Genomic DNA, 19,398 nt, shown 5'->3' with positions numbered 1-19,398 from the left:
TTTCTGGTATCGAATATTACCCAACCCTAGTCGGAGCGATGCAAAGGTTTAAGTTAAATGCAAAATGAACCTTTAACACAGCTTGTCCAACAGCCCAATGGACGCCAAGGTTTTTGTCATTGCATAAAAATACTGTGGGTAACGACCACAAAATAAATGCCATTTGAATATATGCAAATTAGAGTGATGCACAGTTACCACAAAGAGCCAAAATGCAACTTTTAAAGAGCTTGTCAAACAACCTCAAATGGACAACCAAGCATTTTTTTTATTACAACACAAAACTCTTGTAAAGATAACCGCAAACTTTGCTAATTTGGATAAATCCCTTCATTTCAATTCAAGAAAAGAGGGAAAGGTAGGAGGTTCGGAGGGAGGATGACTTAAAAAGGAAGGCAGTAACATACCTGGCTAGGCTGGCTCTGCAGTGAAAGGTTGTACTGAGAGGCTTGGTGAGGTCTGCTGCCACCTATAAGAAGATGATAAAATAAAATCATGTAATTAGTAAGAATTTGCTGTAAAGAGAGATTGCAAACAGTGAAAATATTCTATGAAAACTGAACAACAACATCTATGTACTTTCTCTGATGTTTCTGCGCTTGCTTATCTATTCCATTTTGAGATATGTGACTACCGAATGTACGGCACTAGACACTGCACTGAGTTCAATAATAACATGTATAGTTTGTATTCAGACATTAGACAGTCACATGACAACAGACCATGGACATCCACTTCATCCAGTATAGCTCATTATCATAACCTTATTCTATGAATGAGGAAAAAAGACAAAAGTCATTAAATGAAAAACAAAAAAAGTGAAAAATTATTTTCAAACTTAAACTGTTTTTTTGGCAAATGCCATGTATGAACCAGTAACAAGTTAAAATCAACTGAAATAAACTACATCAAAGAGATATAGAAACAAAATTTCAAAAGTCACGTACCCCTCCCCCTTCTCTTGGGGCCAGCACCCCTACCACGATTCAGGTTGCCCGGCACAGATTGCACCGGGTTACTGTTGAAGTACCCCAGGCCCATCTGAGGTTGGTGTGGTGGTGGTGGTGGAGGCATAAACATGTTAACAGGCATTGGCAGATTCACTCCAGTGAAATGAGGCTGGTCAGGCTGAATGTAGCTCAGCTGGTCATGGATGCGTCCTGGTCCAGAGAGGTACGGTGATGGTCCACCTGCGTAACGATAAAGAAAAACCGTTTCTTGAATCAAAGGACACTCGCCAATCGATTTGTCACCAGATATATATCTCCTCTAATAAAGCAGCTGGACACAAAGCGTTCAGGCCCACAACACAGGATCTTCCATGGGGACTGAGCCATTACACCAGCCACCCCCACCCCCCCTACCTTCATCCTCATACCCTTAGAAGGAATACTCAAAATACATAGAAGCTAGCTTAGACTAAGGACCTGATATTAAATGCCAATAACTGTCTTAAATCCATCTCCTTCCTCTAGTTCCAAAAAACTGTCGCAAACTTTTCCAAAGTCTGGAACAATCCTTCCACGAGCCACCAACATTTTTGAAGATCCCACTTTTGGGTTCTAAATGCCACACACTGTAGGTTACGAACAGGCGCTCTTAAATCATGAAATACTGCGATAAATAACTTGAGATCAAGGAACTTATTACAAATATGTATATTAAAGCTATACGTAGAAGACTAGTTGTATTTAATGAGTATCAATGTGTAATATTGAAAGCTGGCGGAGCTGGGTTCACCGACAATAGAAAGGATTTCAATTTCTTTATGTCCGGATAATTGAGTGGCTGTTTGGATTCTGTGAATGGTCACTCTCAGTGATGACCTTTGACCTGTTACCCATTATAAACTCAGCAGCAGAGTCCATATAACTACTTATCATACCAACATCTGTGTACAGATTACCAGCGTATACAGACCCAAGACTGCCATATTCGCAATTTATAGTAATTTTTAGTAAGAACAACCAGCGTACAGTAGTTAAAGGTTATTTGAGGAGAACTACAGGATTTTACTTTGTGCTATACCTTTACTGTACATGCATTTCTGTCAATTCAATATAAAGTGTATTCCCAGTGTTTAGTGCAATATTTTTCATTGGTAGTCCGGTAGTCAGATATGTCCAAATTTCTGTTCGGACAATCAAAATCTGCCATGGAGGTTGTTGTCAAGGGGATGACTCATTGCTTTACATCAAATTCAAACTGCTTTATAACAAGATAGGACCTCCACCCCAAAATAGTAAAATAATAAATTGCCTATCACAAAGCTGATGTTCTGTTCACCAACCTACACATTTCTCCTTATGTGTACATACTGGTCATTTTCATGTTGTTACTTTTTCTCGGACAACCAAATTTGCCTTTTTCAGACAACCAAAATGTAAGGCCTGGTTGTCCCTGGGACGACCAGAGCAAAACCTTAATAATTTGCCTGGGTCTCTGTAATTTAATTCAAGTCGTGTTTAACAAGCAGGCACACATGTTACTACAGAGAGAAAAATATCAAAGGTCTTTCATTTTCACAAAAAAAATGAGAAGAAAGCAAAAAAAATAAAACTTGTGATTGGTCGAGGCCCATCAAAGGGACAGGCGTATTAACTTACATGGCAACTTTAATGTTCAAGGATCTCAATTGCTTCATACCCAAGAGGGGCAGTAATTTCAGTGATGAAGGTACACAATAAAACTCTACAAACAGTACTGATACATAATTTGAATATTACAATAAACCTAGTGTGTGCAAAAAAACACAGCTTAAAAAAAGTTAATGGGAGGCTCTACAGGGTAGTTCAACAATGCTACACCGTTTCTTATTAAAGGTATCATTACTACGATACCAACTGAAGGACCGACTGCTAGTCGGTTACAGTGTGTAATACACTGTGCATTGTTCAACAGTGCTGTGACCATTAGAACTGGGAATAATCAATAATGTGTACAAGCAAAATAAACTTAGCTAGCAGTAGCTGAACTTAGTAGTTGAACTTAGCTCAGTAGTTGAACACTACAGGGTAAAGAACATTACTATTTTCATCTGTCCCTGGTTAGCAATTTTCATGTTAGGTCTCAAAACTGTTATAATATCAGTTGGGAATTTAATGATTGTCAACACTTCCCCCAACCTCATACCCCTTTCCATCCCACCCCCCCCCCCACAAGAAAAAAGCAATGCTAGGAAGTTAGATACCTGCTCAAATTTCAAAAAGCAATTCACTGCCACTCTAAAAACAAGTCACCCACATTCAGACATGTCTATTTAAACAATTCTCAAAATGTACAGAAATAAATTGACGAATCAATAACTTAAGGAAATCACATTTTGAAAATACCAGCAATATTTTACTTGGCTAATATTTGGGCCAATTCTGATGAACTGAATTATACTTAGTATAAATAGTCCCTATGGTCAGACATTGCTCACACTTGAAACTTGCAACTAGATGGTAATGTATGGAACTACCTTAGAGAACTTGTCATTGCATGTCATCACCAAGTGTGCATACTGCAGGACACCACAATAAGTCAGTACCACACGATGTAGATAAGAAATCAATGAGTAGAATTCTAAAACTCAAGGACTGCTAATTGGCTTTTACCTATTGTTATCTTATTCTTTGTCTTTTATATGCTTTTCCCTTTCTCACTGTTGCGTCACTGTGCCACGAGTGTCTCTTTGACTGATACCGGCGTCTTACGAAAGTTCACCGCTATTACTGACTATTAAGACGTAAAGTACCTCAGAACACCTGTCAAAGTGTCATTGTTGTATTTGCTTTAGGGACACTGCAAGCTTGTCACCTCAGTTTTATAAAGTACTACCACAGCGCACTAATAACTAAGGGCATCCTAAGGGTACTAATAACTACTAAGGGCACACTAAGGGTATCCTAAGGGCATCCTAAGGGCACTAATAACTACTAAGGGCATCCTAAGGGCACTAATAACTACTAAGGGCATCCTAAGGGCACTAATAACTACTAAGGGCATCCTAAGGGCACTAATAACTACTAAGGGCATCCTAAGGGCACTAATAACTAAGGGCAAGGCATCCTAATATCACGCTATACAGTTCAAATATTTCAATCTTTCATATAACACTTCACTCATTTTCAATGCTCTGACACGTATGCCAAAAAGACCAGCCTTAGTGTCAGTTCTTTGCATTTGTAAATATACCAATTTTATTGAAAAATTTCTTCTCCACTTTAGACTAATGACTGCTTTCGGCGATTTCAAACAGGAGGGAGGGGATTAGTTTGGATTCATTTAACTGGTTGCTTGCCTTCTACCAAAGACATAATCCATATATATATATATCCTAGATTATCTAATTACTTTCGCTGACCATTGAAGTGCATTATAATTGGGTGGTTTGAAATGGTCGTGTGACTTAATGGCTGACTTATGAGGAAAATTGTGGAAAATTTATTAATTTAGGGGGGGGGGGGGGAAAGAAGAAGATTGATTTCAAATGTTCCTGTTGAAAGATGTGATGTGGATGGTACACAACTTGACGTTACCATTTTGTACAGATCTGTGGACTTGAAATGTATATTTTGTTTCCTTAGTCAAAGGATATTAGAAACTTTTTTTGTATAAAGGTTTTAAATAACATGAGGATCATATTTACAGAGATCTGGTATGACATATCAAACACACTTTTTGGATGAAGTAATAATATTATGCATGTTACCATGTACAAAATGCTAACTCGTAACGAGAAGACAATTGAGAGGGTTCAAGGGTTGTTGACATGATATTAATATGAGTATTTGCCATACCGGCCTTAACAATGATACTACTGACAAGGCTTTGATTAAAGACCAAGAACTCAAATGAGATATTTTACAAATTTAGAAGCAAGGCAATTCTACAAAATATAATATATATCTGGTGTGATTGTCAAATATCTAGCGGTCTCTTGTCGAAAACAAAGAAGAAGAAATTGTCAATTAAAGTGAAGAATAGGTCAATTTAAGAGCTGTGGCAAATGGAATACATCTTAAAGGATTACCGATTCTACCAGACAGTGACGGTGGAATTAAATCATTGAAAACGGCTCGGTTAGTCATAAAACTTGCAATATTTTGGTTTTGGTTTGAATTAACTGGACATTTTAAAGTGGCATGACTGCTTTCCTTCCGTACGCTGCACGAAATTACGAGCGAGGAGACGCTCAAAAGCTGCACTCTGGAATTTTCCTACCGTGAAGCATCATGAATTATGCATGAGAAGGATCTATACACTCACTTAAAGCTGCATTCAGGAGCTCTCACAGTTAGCTCAATGAATAATGCATGAGAAGAATGGAACATTCACCTGATTATTCAAATCCCTCGCTCGCATACACAATCCATCAACAAATGATGTTGTTTGTGAAGGAAACGTGCAAAAGGACGTTAGTTGAACAGAAATGCATTTTCTATCGGATGTACCGTTGCTGTTAGTCGTAACTGTAATGATGCGGTACGCGGATGAAAGGGCTCACAGCTTCTAGTCCTTCTTGCGATTAATGCGCAAATATAATAAGGTTGCGACGGACACTGAACTCACTCACAGCTCAAAATTCAAGACTTCCTACCATGTGCAACCATGACGGTACCCGATAAGCCGCAACGTTGTCTGGGCAACGAAATACTCATTCATGTGTACACCACCCCTTCATCAAATGAATTACCGACACTTTTTGTCCCTAAATTGTAAGGTATCCCTTTTCTTTTACAATTGATAGTATTTGCCCTCATTTTCATCATTCGTCACATACTGTTTGGCGCGCGAAGGGAACAGAAAAGTTTTTTAATCTTTAAGGTCAGGAAATGCATCCTTCCTTTAGCAGTCAATACCGGATTGTAGCCATTCCACTCTGAATGCAGCTATAAAGTGGAGTGGCAAAATGATAAATCTTACAAATCTTTCAAAGTATAGATGAAAGATCGTCCAGTAAATCCAGCTTAGAAGTCACAGTACATTTTACTAGGTTTACATTCCCATTAGAAACTTCTTGTTGATTTATCATATACTGTAGAAAATTGATAATATGACACAATGTGGTATGTTTGCCGAGCTGTATCAATGTTCTCTGCGTTTAGAACTTTATCATTATATGTAACATTTCTGCACATCGAAATATTATATTCCTCTGCGGATAAATGATTAAAATATTTTTGAAGAAAAAAAATCATAAAAAAAATTAACTCGATAAAATCGGCTGCTTGCCAGATCAATGCATTCACAAAGTATCACCAAATACGAAACATCCATTTTTTTTTGTAACATGAAGAGAGGGATGCTATGAGGAAGTGGTTTTGACATAAACATGCAGAAAATTTCCAGCAACTTCAGCCACCTGAGTATCCCTTTTATTCATTTACGCCAGTGGTTCTCAAACTCTTTTAGGCAACTGCCCCCTTCGACCATCTCGAACTGTCCCAATGCTCCCCTCCCCCTACCCCCCCTCGACCTACCGTTCATAGTCGGCCGCTTAAGTGAGCAATCAGACTGTCCGTAGATATGCATATAGGAATTAAAAAATAGCCTACATTCCTCACAAGATGATGAATTTTCTCTCTACAATAGTTATATTTTTTGTTTCCAGACCCCCTGGATGCCTTATTGTGCCCTAAATCGCTGCAGTGTTTTGTTGCAATCGTCAGGGACCCAGAAGTCAGTGCCAACGCCTGCCCCTACTCCCCGTGTATCCTAGAGCACCCCCCTGAGACTTCCCAATGCCCCCAGGGGGCGGCAGAGACCACTTTGAGAACCACTGATTTAGGTCATCATGGTAAAGTAACCTCCTTGTGTGATAACAACTTAACCTAGATCTTCCACCCAGCGATTTATACATCCTTGGCCAGGAGAGTTCTCCCCGCTTAGCGATGATTTTCTGTTTGGAATTAATCTTTCTCAAGGCACGTACAGCACCACTGCTGTCACCTCAATACAACCTTATTTAAAAAAAAAAATACTTTGCACTCACATACTTGCGTGCAGAGAGATGCTTTGTTGCAAGCACAACCCCAAAAATATCAGTCAAATAAAAACTTCATAAAAAAATGATCGATAGATAGTCATTGTGATGCTATTGTAAACAGGAAGCTATATAATACTCAAGTTTTTAATAGGCAGGAATAATGTGCCGCGGCCTAATCCAACATCGCCGGTCATTACGTTAATATCGTGAATATGAACCGTTCCCCAGATTTAAAACAAAATTGGAATCAGTATTCCTGAGGTTAATAGTTTCATTCCCAATCTACTTCGCACAAAATAAGTCAAATCCACTTTACAGTTTTAAGTTTCACAGCATGCATTTTATCTACTTCTTTAACCTACAGATTTAGAGATCACTTCTTTTAAGCCCATCTAGTTGCAAATGTGACCAATGATTGCTACAAAACTGATTAATAAAACGAATGACTTTATTTGATCAGATTAAGAGAAATCAACCATTACGTCAAACCCACACTGCTTTTGAAGTTTATCCCCAAAAAGCTGAGCAGGAAATGAAGACAACACTTGAAAGGTGAATTTATTGCATGCTGCTTTCATAAAATATCAAAAAAAAATGATTTATGAATTTATCTTTATAACTGGCTTTCTCATTAACATATGCCAGATTAGAGCAACTTTTTTTCCCTTCAAATTTTGGGTGACAAAACATTGACAGAAATATAAGCAAAACCTGATTAATTACCCACAATGTTACATTCTGTTGGTGCAAAAATATCAGTAGCAACTTTTATTTTGTTTAACACTTAAACTTTGGTACGACACATTGATGAAGATCATAAGGCACAGTATTATCCCTGTAGTACATAGTAAATATACGGATGTGGATTGCTCAACCAGTTCCAGCGATACGAAACTTTCAGGCATACTGGTGTAATTGTAAACAAAATTATGACAAAATATCAACAAAAATGATATTCTTCCAATAAGTTAAGGTGAGGTAATAATTTACTACCAATAAACTCATCCTGTAAAATAAACCCTAAATCTTAACAACTTTTAGGTCTTTACTTGTTCATTTATTTTCACTTTTTTTTCTGAGTAAGAATTACTCTAAAAACGTTGGTACCATTTGCCATTATCCACCAATGGCATAAATACACAGCTTGCACAGAGACTCACACATCCCCCACCGCATCTCAAAAAGACTTTACCGGTGCAAACGTGCAACTGGGATATAGCGTATGAGGCAAACTCATTGAACAGTCACTGCAGTGTGGTGAGATTCCATAATAAGTGGGGAATGTTTAATTTCAAGACAGGACCAATTAGATACTATCAAAGAATAGTTTTCATGACGAAGAAATTCAAATTGATCCTTTGGACTGTATTTCACTTGGAACTTTGGGTGCGGTTCGATAGACACCACATTCCCAGACCAGACTAGTCTTTTCACTAGTCTTGAAAGATGATTAGCTTTGATTTACTTCCCGGCTCCCTGTGGACTGTACTACTACCTTCTCTTGTTATATCTGTTCCGATTTGTATTCGCAAGAAAACGGGGAGATTATTCATGGTCAAGAACAGAGCAGAGCTAAATATCCCTTCTTTAGCCCTTTCAACTTTCACGAAAAAAAATATTCCAAGGAATGAACCCCCCAAATTGAAACTTAATCTCAGTCAAGAAACGAGAGAGAGAGAGAGAAACTCTTCCTCTTGAACTACAAGCATGAAGAAGAGGCAGATGCTGAGATACATCGATAAATAAGGCAGCGGCATGTACTCACCTCCGTTCACCATTCCTCGGGATCTGTCGTACATGCCGCCGGGTATCATGGCTTCACGGGCGCTGAACATGGCAGTGGTCATGAAACGTCCACCCTGCGTACCAGAAGAGGAAACACAAGATAATGACATGGTGTCCCCTACTTCTGCTTGATCAACTACCCATTTATTTTTTTGTAGCAGTATAAAATGCAATTAAACTTCCCCAACCATGAGTTGTAAGTCTTTCTACATTGATGATGTCATGCAGAACATTTGCTTTGAAAGTGAACATCAAAGGTTTTTTTTGCATTTTCTTGCTTACTGGACTGACAACATTGGCATTTACTAGAAGGACAAAGTTTCATACGTTTACAGATTGTATTTATGTATGCATATTATTGGCGAGTTGAATTAAACAACAGACAGCAGTCTTAGTAGTAAGTGTCCAACTCCCTCTTGCCTGTGTCCGTATAGCTTCTTCGTTACAAATACCTCATGTAGAGGGATACAGTATAAATTAATGCATCGATACAACAAATTCATTACTTATGCATTGTTTATCAGGATAAGATATCATGACACTCTTGCCACAGCGATGACATTAATCACTGAGAGGCACCCCCCCAGCAGTTAGATAGAGACACGATCCCACCGGGCAGCCTCTGCTTCCCTCCAGGCAAAGGAGGAGAGAAATAAGGCTTCACAACACTGTGAGAAAGTTAAAAAGCTTTACAGCACAAAACGTTCAATGCACTACGTGCAATCCTAGACTTTATACGAGAAATGAAAAAAGCTTCCAGTCATGCAGAGAAGATCTCGAGGATAGAACCTGAAAATATTATGTATATTATAAAGATTTCTACTGCTGTAGCTGTCCTGTTGATCCTGATAAGCACATAGGCAAAGTCAAAGAGAAACAAATATTATGCAAAATATTAAACGATAAGGCGATGCTGAGAGAATTTGTAAGAATCATCGAAGAACTGTGCAGAGCAATACGTTCCACGTGGAAAAGTTCTTTTGGGGAGACGACACATACACGACATTTGGCGGTGTGACTAAGTCTGGCTTCTAAGCAGCTTGTTGTTTAAATTCGTCAATGTTGCTGCAACTTCCAAAGGAGAGCAAGAATATGAAAAAGGAGCAAGCTACATTCCTTTGTAGTTATCTCTATCATTAAAACAAGGAGAGATTCTGCCGATAGATTCTGTGAGAGCAAGACAAAACATTAATGAAAGCATTCTGAGAAACTTGTCAATCATATCAAGTATTACAGTAGAAAGCTCACCGGGTTTGAGGGGTTCACCAGCTTCCTGGGCTTGCTAAACTGGATGAGGCTCTCCTTGAGGTTGTTTAGGGGGCCTTCTACCAAGACTTGCTGCTCCTTGTAGTAGGTCAGCAGGTGGTTCCACAGAGGGTGTCGAGAGAGGACCTTAGGATTGCCCACGATGATCACACCAAACCTGAAAAAGAGTTTGTAAATTGAACATCATTGTTCAGTATACAACATATCAAACTTAAATCATGTGCTAAAAGGCCACCCGTCAAAATACATGCAAACTGACATTAAATCATGTGCTAAAAGGCCACCCTTCAAAAGACATGCAAACTCTTATTAAATCATGTTCTAAAAGGCCACCCTTCAAAAGACACTCAAACTCATCAGTAAATCATGTGCTAAATGGCCAGCCACCCTTCAAAAGACATGCAAACTCATGGGACATCTATACCTTAATACCTGACAGAGATGCTCAGCTGGGACACGGCTAAGGAAAGTTTTGCTTAATTCGAGCAATGTCACGGTATGGAAAAATCAAAATCCAATCCGTAGGCTGAAATTATTTGCAATGAGTGGTGTCATAGTACCACTAGTTGGTAAAATGACCTATTCAAGATGAGCAAAAAATGTGTCCATTAAATGAAAAAATATTAAATGCCAATACGAGGTAGCATCAAAATGGTAAATCTCTTAGAATCAGCGACTCGGCAAAACCCTTACCTATCAGAGTAAGACACTAACCGTGCATTATAATGTACGAGAAACATTTAAAGACACAAGTGGCTTAACATTATGTCATATAATTAAGACTTGCCCAAGTCTCCAGGTTGTATCAAACAATCCGTGATATCTTCCAAATAAAATAAGAATTCTTGTTCAGCTGTTGAGCTGCCTTTTTTAAATTTATTCATCGAAAGCATCTCTGTTAAGTAGGTTATTGATACTGATGGCAAAGCTTTTCTTCCCACTTTACATCTAACTTAAAAACACCCATTCTTCAAATATTATCCGACAATCTGTCATTGCCCTAGTTCCTTTTCCCTCCTACTGTCTTTGATCGCATCTAGTTGTAGAGATTGTTATCCCGTCCCTGGTACCTGGTTAGGACAGTTGGGAAAACCCCACAGGCTCTCTCAGAATTACAGCATAGATCAATTATTTTATTAATACAACGATTAGAGCAGCCATGCTGCATAATCTCAAATCTTGGCACCTGTGGTGAAAATTTATATTCCGGTGCAGTAATGTTACTAGAGAAAAAAAGTTTCCGTCCCAGGGATGCAAGTCCTTCAAAATAGATTGAACACCATGTGATCGAATCGGTGCATATACAGTGTGAATTATTCTACACAATATACAGGGCAGATGGCCCTGTGCCCTAGCTTCCCTGTTTACAGATGCAAGAATGTCTGCAGACAGCTAGTAAGGTAATATTAGCCAATAAAATCACTGGTAATTTGGAAAAGCATCATTGACTATTTTTAGCATGTAAATCACTGTAATGGAGTTAACCTTGTACCTTGCTGTTGATCGTTATGATTTATTTGTTTTTAAACAAATTCAACCATCGGTAGGATTGGAAGAAATTTTAGTTCTGTTCAGAAGTTGTGTTTTTTTTTTTTAATGTATTTTGTTATATTTTTCATAGGCCTAGTTGTGAGTGTGTGTACTTGGGGTTTGTTTCTCAAATGAAAACTTTTGCTACCGCCGGAAACAAGCAATTTGAAGATTTTGCCTCCCTGGCTAAATCACCGCGTTCCAGACAATGCTGGCTGAAATGCATTTATTGCTGAGAAATATAACCTCAAAGCCTACCAGCTTAGTGATTCCTTGCCAAATTTCACATGAGACTATTAAATGTTAATTGCAGATAAACATCTTATGATTAATAAGGTTGCTGACTAGAAATTATTATTTTCTTGTTAAAAAAGGCTGTAAAATTCCTTCATTTCATCTGGATTACTGCGTGAAAACAATCACAATGTGGAAACAGTTTCTTTGGGGGTTGCATTTCATAGCAAACATGCTAAGACTGCTCACTTATAATTCATCTCGCATACCACATGAACTGTATGAGCTCTGTTGTGAATGGCAACATAGTTTCCTGCAACAACCAATAATTCAAACCGCTGAAACCGATACCCACCCGAACAAGGATCGATAGGTCAAAAGTTTCTTAAAAATATCCATCAAATACAAGACCTAACCCAGGTCGGACCTGCTCACTGCTCACAAAACTCACCTGCAACGAGTCAGAGCCACGTTCAGACGGCGGGGATCGTTGAGGAAACCGATTCCTTGGTGGTCGTTAGCTCTGACGCAGGACAAGATGATGTAGTCCTTCTCACGACCCTGGAATGCATCCACGCTGGCGATCTCCACCTCCTGGTAGAGCTTCACGTTGAGCGGCCCGCTGTACTGCATGTAGGTCACGATGAACGCCCTCTGACCTTCGTACGGAGTGATGATGCCGATCTGCTCCGGCTTGATCCCGCCACGGAGGAACGATGTGGTCAGCTTCTCGACGTTAGATGCCTCCGTTCTGTTGGGGTGGGCATTTAAAGTACACATTTCAGATGAACGTCAAGTCAAACTTTCAATTACAAAGTCAAACAGATCTGTTGATATACATCACTGGTATTCAAACGTCTTTTGCTTGGTGACCCCACTTTTGACCTTCATGACCTTGGCGACCCTGTAAAGATGGATGTTGCACTCTGGGGAAGGTGTGAACAGGGAGGAGGTACAGAACCCCTGGAGAGATTTTCATATGATTAAGGGTTATAATTTGGAAAATGGTGTTATTATATTGCAACTTTGGAAGTTATGTTCATGTTTTTTTTGCTCTTCTTTGTTTGTTGACGACCCTTCAACAAAGGGTCGTGACCCCTCCACCACACTCTCAATGCCAGCAATCTATATCAACTGACACACAGTTCTGTTAACAAAATTCAATTGCATTAATGACTGCAAAGAGTAACGTTGCCATGACATACTGTAACTTTCAATTTCAACTTTTCTGTTTCCCTCTAGAACCCAAATTATCTACGAACTCTTGGAGAGCTATGTCAGTAGGTTATATTGCTGTTTGCTCATAACTTATAACACCTGAATGCAGTGGGGTACTAAGGGGGGGGGGGGTTGGGACGGTCCCCCCCGGGTACCAGTCAGGGGGGTGCCATGCCACAGCCCCCCAAAAATTAATATTTTGAACGAACAATAGGACTAGGGTAAGAAACATTCACTGAAGAATGAGAATTCCATAACTCATAATCTTTTCAAAGCTTCCCCAAAGATCACATCCCCTCCCATTAGACCCCTTCCCCCAGTACGGCATCTCCTGCACAAGGAGACAAAGGAAGGATCCGCCCAGGGTGCCAATTATTCTAGGTACGCCACTGGTTAAATGCAGACAAAATGTGAGCAAGTATAAAGAAGTCCCTAAGAAAACTAGGAAAGTTAAAGAAAGTTAAAGAAAAAGATATAAAAAATTGAAAAAAACAACAGAAATTTGATGCGTCATCCCCATCACACACCACTGCACATTGAACAAGAGGAATCAATTTCAGTCACTTTATGGGTGAAGTTCATTTTTCTCTTTCTTCTCAAATGTGAAATGTTCATTTAATCTATATGGAAAGTTATATAACTGAGGAATGTTAGTAGATGCTTGTCAGGTTTTGGACAAAGCACCCTTGGAAGAGTTATGCAACGATCATAATGGCAAGTACCGACTACTGTAACTCAGTAGACGACAAAACAAAAACATCAGAAAATTATTCAAACAAACAACCCCACGTAGAGAAATAAAATACATCGCTCTAATCTTCATGTTCTTTTCACCTTCTCAATTTCTAGAGATGTATTGCTGAATCTAGATAAACACTCTGTACCCATTCGCCATTAATATGCAGACACAAGACTATCTTTAGCTTAGTTTTGTTTTCTTGTTTTATTAGTCCTATGTAGCTCAAGTCATTCCACTTAACCTAAATAAATTTTAAATTTGATTTATTTGGAAAATAATACCTCTTGCATGTTGCAGCAGCATTTACAAAAGAGCCATCTCAAAGACCTGATAACCTTTATGGTAATTAGAGCTATAATTGATGGTATAACCCAAAAATCCAGAAAGCCAGTGAGCTTTGTGATTCCTTGTCATACAATTTGCTCAAAATTCTAACTATCTTATTAATGTAGAGCAGCAAAAGTTAAATATGTCCCAGATTAAAGTGAGAAACAGATAAGATTTTTAGCAATCCCTTGTGGGCATCATAAATGTCATGCACTCATAAGGATTTTACAGACTTATAAAATTTTTTAACCAAAATATCCAGAGAGAACAGTCTTCCCGTGTGAACTGTAGACACAATTTAGCAATTTTTAGCTAACAAAAATCACTTTCAATAATTGTTGAGATGTACATGACATTATTTATACACTGTGAAATTTTTTGGAGAAAATGGCCAATTATTCCACCATTTGAGATAAACTTTCGACTCCCCCTTGAGACAGTTTGTGTGCATTTGAGATAACCTGTTGACCCCTTGAAGCTCAGGAGGTGACTCTGATAGGAGATTAAGTGCACATTTAAAGCAAAAGAATAAAACTCTGAAGCAGATTTCATTACCTGGATGCCAGGTATGTTTCACTGAAGACATATAGAGCCCCTTCACAGAACAAAACCGAACTTGACCAAACTTTGTTCACCAAAAGAAAATCATAGCATTGGAGAATTCACAGAATAATTGCAGCTTTAATTTTGGAGTTATCATGTTTAAAAGGATTTCAGAATTTGATGCCTGTTGACCTCATGTGACCTTTGACCTATACCAATATCAATAGCATTCTTGCAGTCACCAAGCTGGATCTACATACAAAGTAGGAAGTTCAAGAAAGATGTACTTGCTGTGTTATCCTGTTTACAAAATTTTCAGACTTTCACTTAATTGTTGACCGCAAATGACCTTTGACCTCCACCAATTTCAATGAGGTTCTTGTACTCAACAAGTTGAATCTGCATACCATGTATGGGTTATCATGTTCAAAGTTTTTAGATTTTGACCTCTGTTGACCTCAAATGACCATTGAACATCACAGAAAACAATAGGCTTCTTGTACTCAATAAGACGGATCCACATACCACGTATAATCCACCAAGAACTTTCTGAGTGAACGGTGTTTACAAGCAAGTGTTCCATACACACACACCCACACACACCCACAGACGACATCACTGTCACATAGATTCCTTTGCCTCCGGCAAGGATTAAAACACCCTAGGTAATTGTCATTGTGCGTCAGTCTCACAAACCCCACTTAATATGCACACCTTAGGGAATAGGTAATCCAGTATTGCATAAACACATTAAACAAGGGAATAAATTAAGTGTTCAACTTTTGTGTAACACGCTCTGAACTTTATCTATAACATCATTCAGGCTGTGTACAAAAACTGCTACAAATCTTAGCACTTGTACAACCATTCCACACGTTTGCACATGTGGGGAATAGATTCATCCAGAATCTCAAATCTCAAAACGCCATCTAGCACGGACAAATTGCTATAAAAGTGCAAGGATGTATAGATGTCTTTGTACATAGGAACCATAGTATTTTATAAGCCCCCCCCAAAAAGTAAGAACTTTCAAAACTACTTTATTCCCTGGTTTAAATGTCCTTGCAATACATTGTAAACATGTATATTCAATTCTACTTCGTAAAAAGCTTTTCTTAACGTTTAAGTCCAGCCACTAAAACTTGATGAGCCTCAGTTGTTTAGAGGCTCACTCTTCAAAATGAAAAGTAGTCAAGTTATACATTATTATAGCATTGCTTGTTCAATAGTCTACAAACATATCTTAAAAGTTAAATTTAATGCCTGGAGTTATTCCTAAACACCATCTCACAAATGCAAGGTCTTGTCTGCCAACACCTCCTCCCCCCCTCTTCCCCTCGCCAACTTAATGCTCATCTAAAAATGAAAACATATAACAGAGCCACTTTATTGCATCCAATATTCTCCCACTGATAACTCCCTCTCGACCCCCCCCCCCCACCCCTCTTCAAACCCGTTTTTAAGATCGTCCTCACCGATTCAAGTAAGATGTGCCAGAGCTGGATATTTCTTCCTGGCCGGTCGTAGCGTAGAAAAACATCGGTTTGTCCGCTTGAGGAAACGGGAAATCCAGTGCCAGGTTTGTACGCTCCGCTGATACGTTCCAAGGAAAGAGAGAAAAATACGATATGAGTTGGATCAAATTTTCTCATTGCTCGCTCTATACATGGATAGCCATATACAATATGAGGCAGTAGTTTGAGTAACATTTGAGTGAGTAATTTCAGCAGCTCATGGAGAGGAGAACCATGGTGAAGCCAACGGTCATACAGTACCTACCCGGCAAGCGGTAGCCGTATCGCAAAGACCGCGACAGAAAACAGTGGGACGAGATAAAACCAGAAAGCCAGTGGGCTTATTGTGATTCCTTGCCAATTGAGATTATAATCCCAAGCTTTCATCATTGTTGATTAAATTGATCAGCAAGGTTCTTTCACTGACTGTGGACCTACCTACTAAATATGTTAATTTACCATGTTTACAAGCTATTTTTAGCAAAAATCAACTCAAGCCCTGCCTCCTAATAAATGTGCATAATATCACATTGAACATACACTATCATGTACCCACTTTCTACCAACACCTTCACACAAATTATAATTCAATTCTGAAAATGTTTACATTTGACCCTGTGACCTCATCAATATTCTTGAGATGAGCACCAAACTCAATAGGGCTCTTCTACTCACTATCGCGCATCTATGTACCAAGTATGACTTCAATCCAACTTGCCATACACACACACACGCAATCACTATCGCATAGATTCCTTGAGCCTTTGGGCAAGGAATCAAAAAGCCAATTTTATTGTTATCACATTCGAGTATTAATTCACCAGAGAAACACATCCTTTGAGGGCAAATGTTGTGGCAATTCTTGCATTTAATTTATTGAAGTAATTTATTGCATTTCCTTTACTTTTCATGCTACAAACGTTTTTCGCATGAAAGGAAAAATTATCATTTCGTATCTGTTCCAAAATATGATACGTTCTGCTACGTGGATGCCTGTGAAGTCACATCATAGCATCTACATGCATAGACCGATTATTGCTCTTGGCACTGTGCATACATCCAGTGGAGTAGAAAATGTTCCCCAGAATTTCTAAATTATGGAAAAACTAAAAAATATATATCTCCAGGAAGGGATAGCATCGAGACATTACCAATCGACCTCAACCGACGAGACTACTCTACAGACTGACACAATGTAAAACCAAGTGTTCACTGTTTGTAATCACAATTTTGAATCACAAGTTAAAGGGTAAAGAATTTTAAAGAGATTTTTAAGCTTGGGAAAGAAGTGAAGATCGACATTTTTTTTGCTCCTGTTATCTTTCTACCGTTTTTCTTCTTTAATGAAGCAATGGACTTTTCTCTCATGATTTTATTCGCAATTTAGTCACGTGATGAAAAAAAAAAACGAAAAAAAAAAAATGTCTGTTTTAGAATGACTACAATCTCATGGGTTAATTTTCTTTCTGTTTGGATAACATTAAATAAATTAGGTCATGTTACCAGTAATGAGGCTAAGACTGCCCCTGTTTTCATTTTGCGCTTCATACCTTATTCCAGAGCTCATTACGAATTGCAACCGGAACAAGCCATCGGGGAAAATGGAAATTTCTTCTGACTAGAGTTATCACAGTATTTGTGTTGCAAATACCATCTATATACCTTAAGGATAATTTTTTTCCTTTTTATGCCTCCTTTGAGGGATTATCTGGGAGGGACACAAATCCTTTTAAAACAAATAATAATCTGTTAAATGCATCAAACTTCCTTACGACTTTCGACGACTGCATGACGAGTCCGTTGCTATGGCGACTTGTATTGAAGGCGGACCACTAAGTTACTTTTTAGAACATTATTAGAACGTAGCAGGGTTGAAGTGAGTGCAAGAAACAGTTATTAAGATGGTATCAGGTTCTTTCTTATTCATAAATAAAGCAAAGAAAACTGTTATCATACTAGGAATCCACCTCAGTGGCCTCCTTTAGAGACTGCTCAAGTGAGAGAGCTTTCATATTTATCATTTGAAGAATACCCACAAGCGAAACTGATTTGTCTCCTGCGAGAAAACGAAATCTGAATATCAACCCGACCCATAAACCTTGCATACAGCAGTTTTTGACGTGGTTTTGTTAAACGGTCGTTCAGTCAAACGGCACAAGTGGAACTTTGAATGAGTCAACCACCCTTCTGTACAGTTCTGTAAGCAGTTCAGTATAACTACTTTCCATCAACCTGCCATTTAGACATATATAAATACTTCAGAGAATTGTCTGTATGTGTAAATCTTTTTCTTCTTCTTCCTTTTCTTCTCTTTTTCTTAGTTCTTTTCTTAATTCTTTTTTGTAAGTTCTTTGTGTACTCTATGTACAGGGATTGTATCACTAGATAAGCCCACAAGGCTTTCTTGATGCACTTCCTTTCACATTCCATAACTCTCTGTATTTGCTACATTTGTTGTATATATGTTGGGAAAAATACAAATAAAATAAACGAAACGAAATACTGATTTCAGAACATGAGAGAGTACATTGGACATATCTTACATGAATCAATTATGTTCAAACTCATAAATATGGTAGCCTTGCAACACCTGACCGCATGCATATCCTGTTAGTGGGTAACAGTGGTATATCACTTGGCTCAGCTTTTCCCCTGCTGTTGTCAGATGCATTATTAACAAAGTATCACCAAATTTGAAAATTTCATAAATCATAATTGATACAAAATGCTATCAAAAATTCCAGCAACTTTGTTAAGCGACCAACAACAGACACCGTAATATCCATTTGACTGTTTAACTTCTTTTTTTTTTAGTAAAACATACTGTATTGTACATAGTCATATAATTTGCCAAGGTTCAATCCTGGATATCAAAAAGGACGGTGTGTGACCCTGATGTTGTTGAAGCTTACTCCCATAAAAGGGGTCCTTTCCACTCCCTTTACCCTCTTCCCTACCCCCCCCCTCCACCAAAGAAACATTTCAGATGTAGAATGGTATATGCTGGAGCATATTTAGGTTACAAATTTATGTCTACCCACAAGGTTGTCTTACTGACTAGTTCAAAAGGGGAAGGGGCAACACCCCCACCCCCCAACCACCCTACATCCCAACCAGGACCTATTTATACATAAGTACCCTTGTAATAGAGCAAAGATATCAATTCATGAGAACTAAGAAGTGTGCCCTTATTGATCAATTGATTGATAAGACCTAAAGTTTTATCAAAAGTCAGTTCATCAATCAAGAGACATAGCTTGAACATGGCA

At 38.4% G+C, this 19,398-nt stretch overlaps 1 protein-coding gene across 1 annotated transcript in view; it reads right to left on the bottom strand.

Annotated features, from left to right (window-relative positions):
• The window catches only part of LOC139979155 (regulator of nonsense transcripts 1-like), a 49,432-nt gene that overhangs the window by 9,583 nt on the left and 20,451 nt on the right, over window positions 1–19,398 (bottom strand). Inside the window, exons 15-20 of the mRNA XM_071989862.1 lie at window positions 16,091–16,208; window positions 12,240–12,539; window positions 10,007–10,181; window positions 8,739–8,832; window positions 948–1,190; window positions 408–469 (exon numbers count right to left, since the gene is read on the bottom strand). Coding sequence (XP_071845963.1) covers window positions 408–469; window positions 948–1,190; window positions 8,739–8,832; window positions 10,007–10,181; window positions 12,240–12,539; window positions 16,091–16,208 — 992 coding nt within the window. The remainder of the gene's footprint in view (window positions 1–407; window positions 470–947; window positions 1,191–8,738; window positions 8,833–10,006; window positions 10,182–12,239; window positions 12,540–16,090; window positions 16,209–19,398) is intronic.

This window comes from Apostichopus japonicus, chromosome 13 (assembly GCF_037975245.1).
Source record: "Apostichopus japonicus isolate 1M-3 chromosome 13, ASM3797524v1, whole genome shotgun sequence".
NCBI lineage: Eukaryota > Metazoa > Echinodermata > Holothuroidea > Aspidochirotida > Stichopodidae > Apostichopus > Apostichopus japonicus.
The sequence above is the reverse complement of the archived record's forward strand: the minus strand, read 5'-3'. Positions and strand labels throughout refer to the sequence as shown.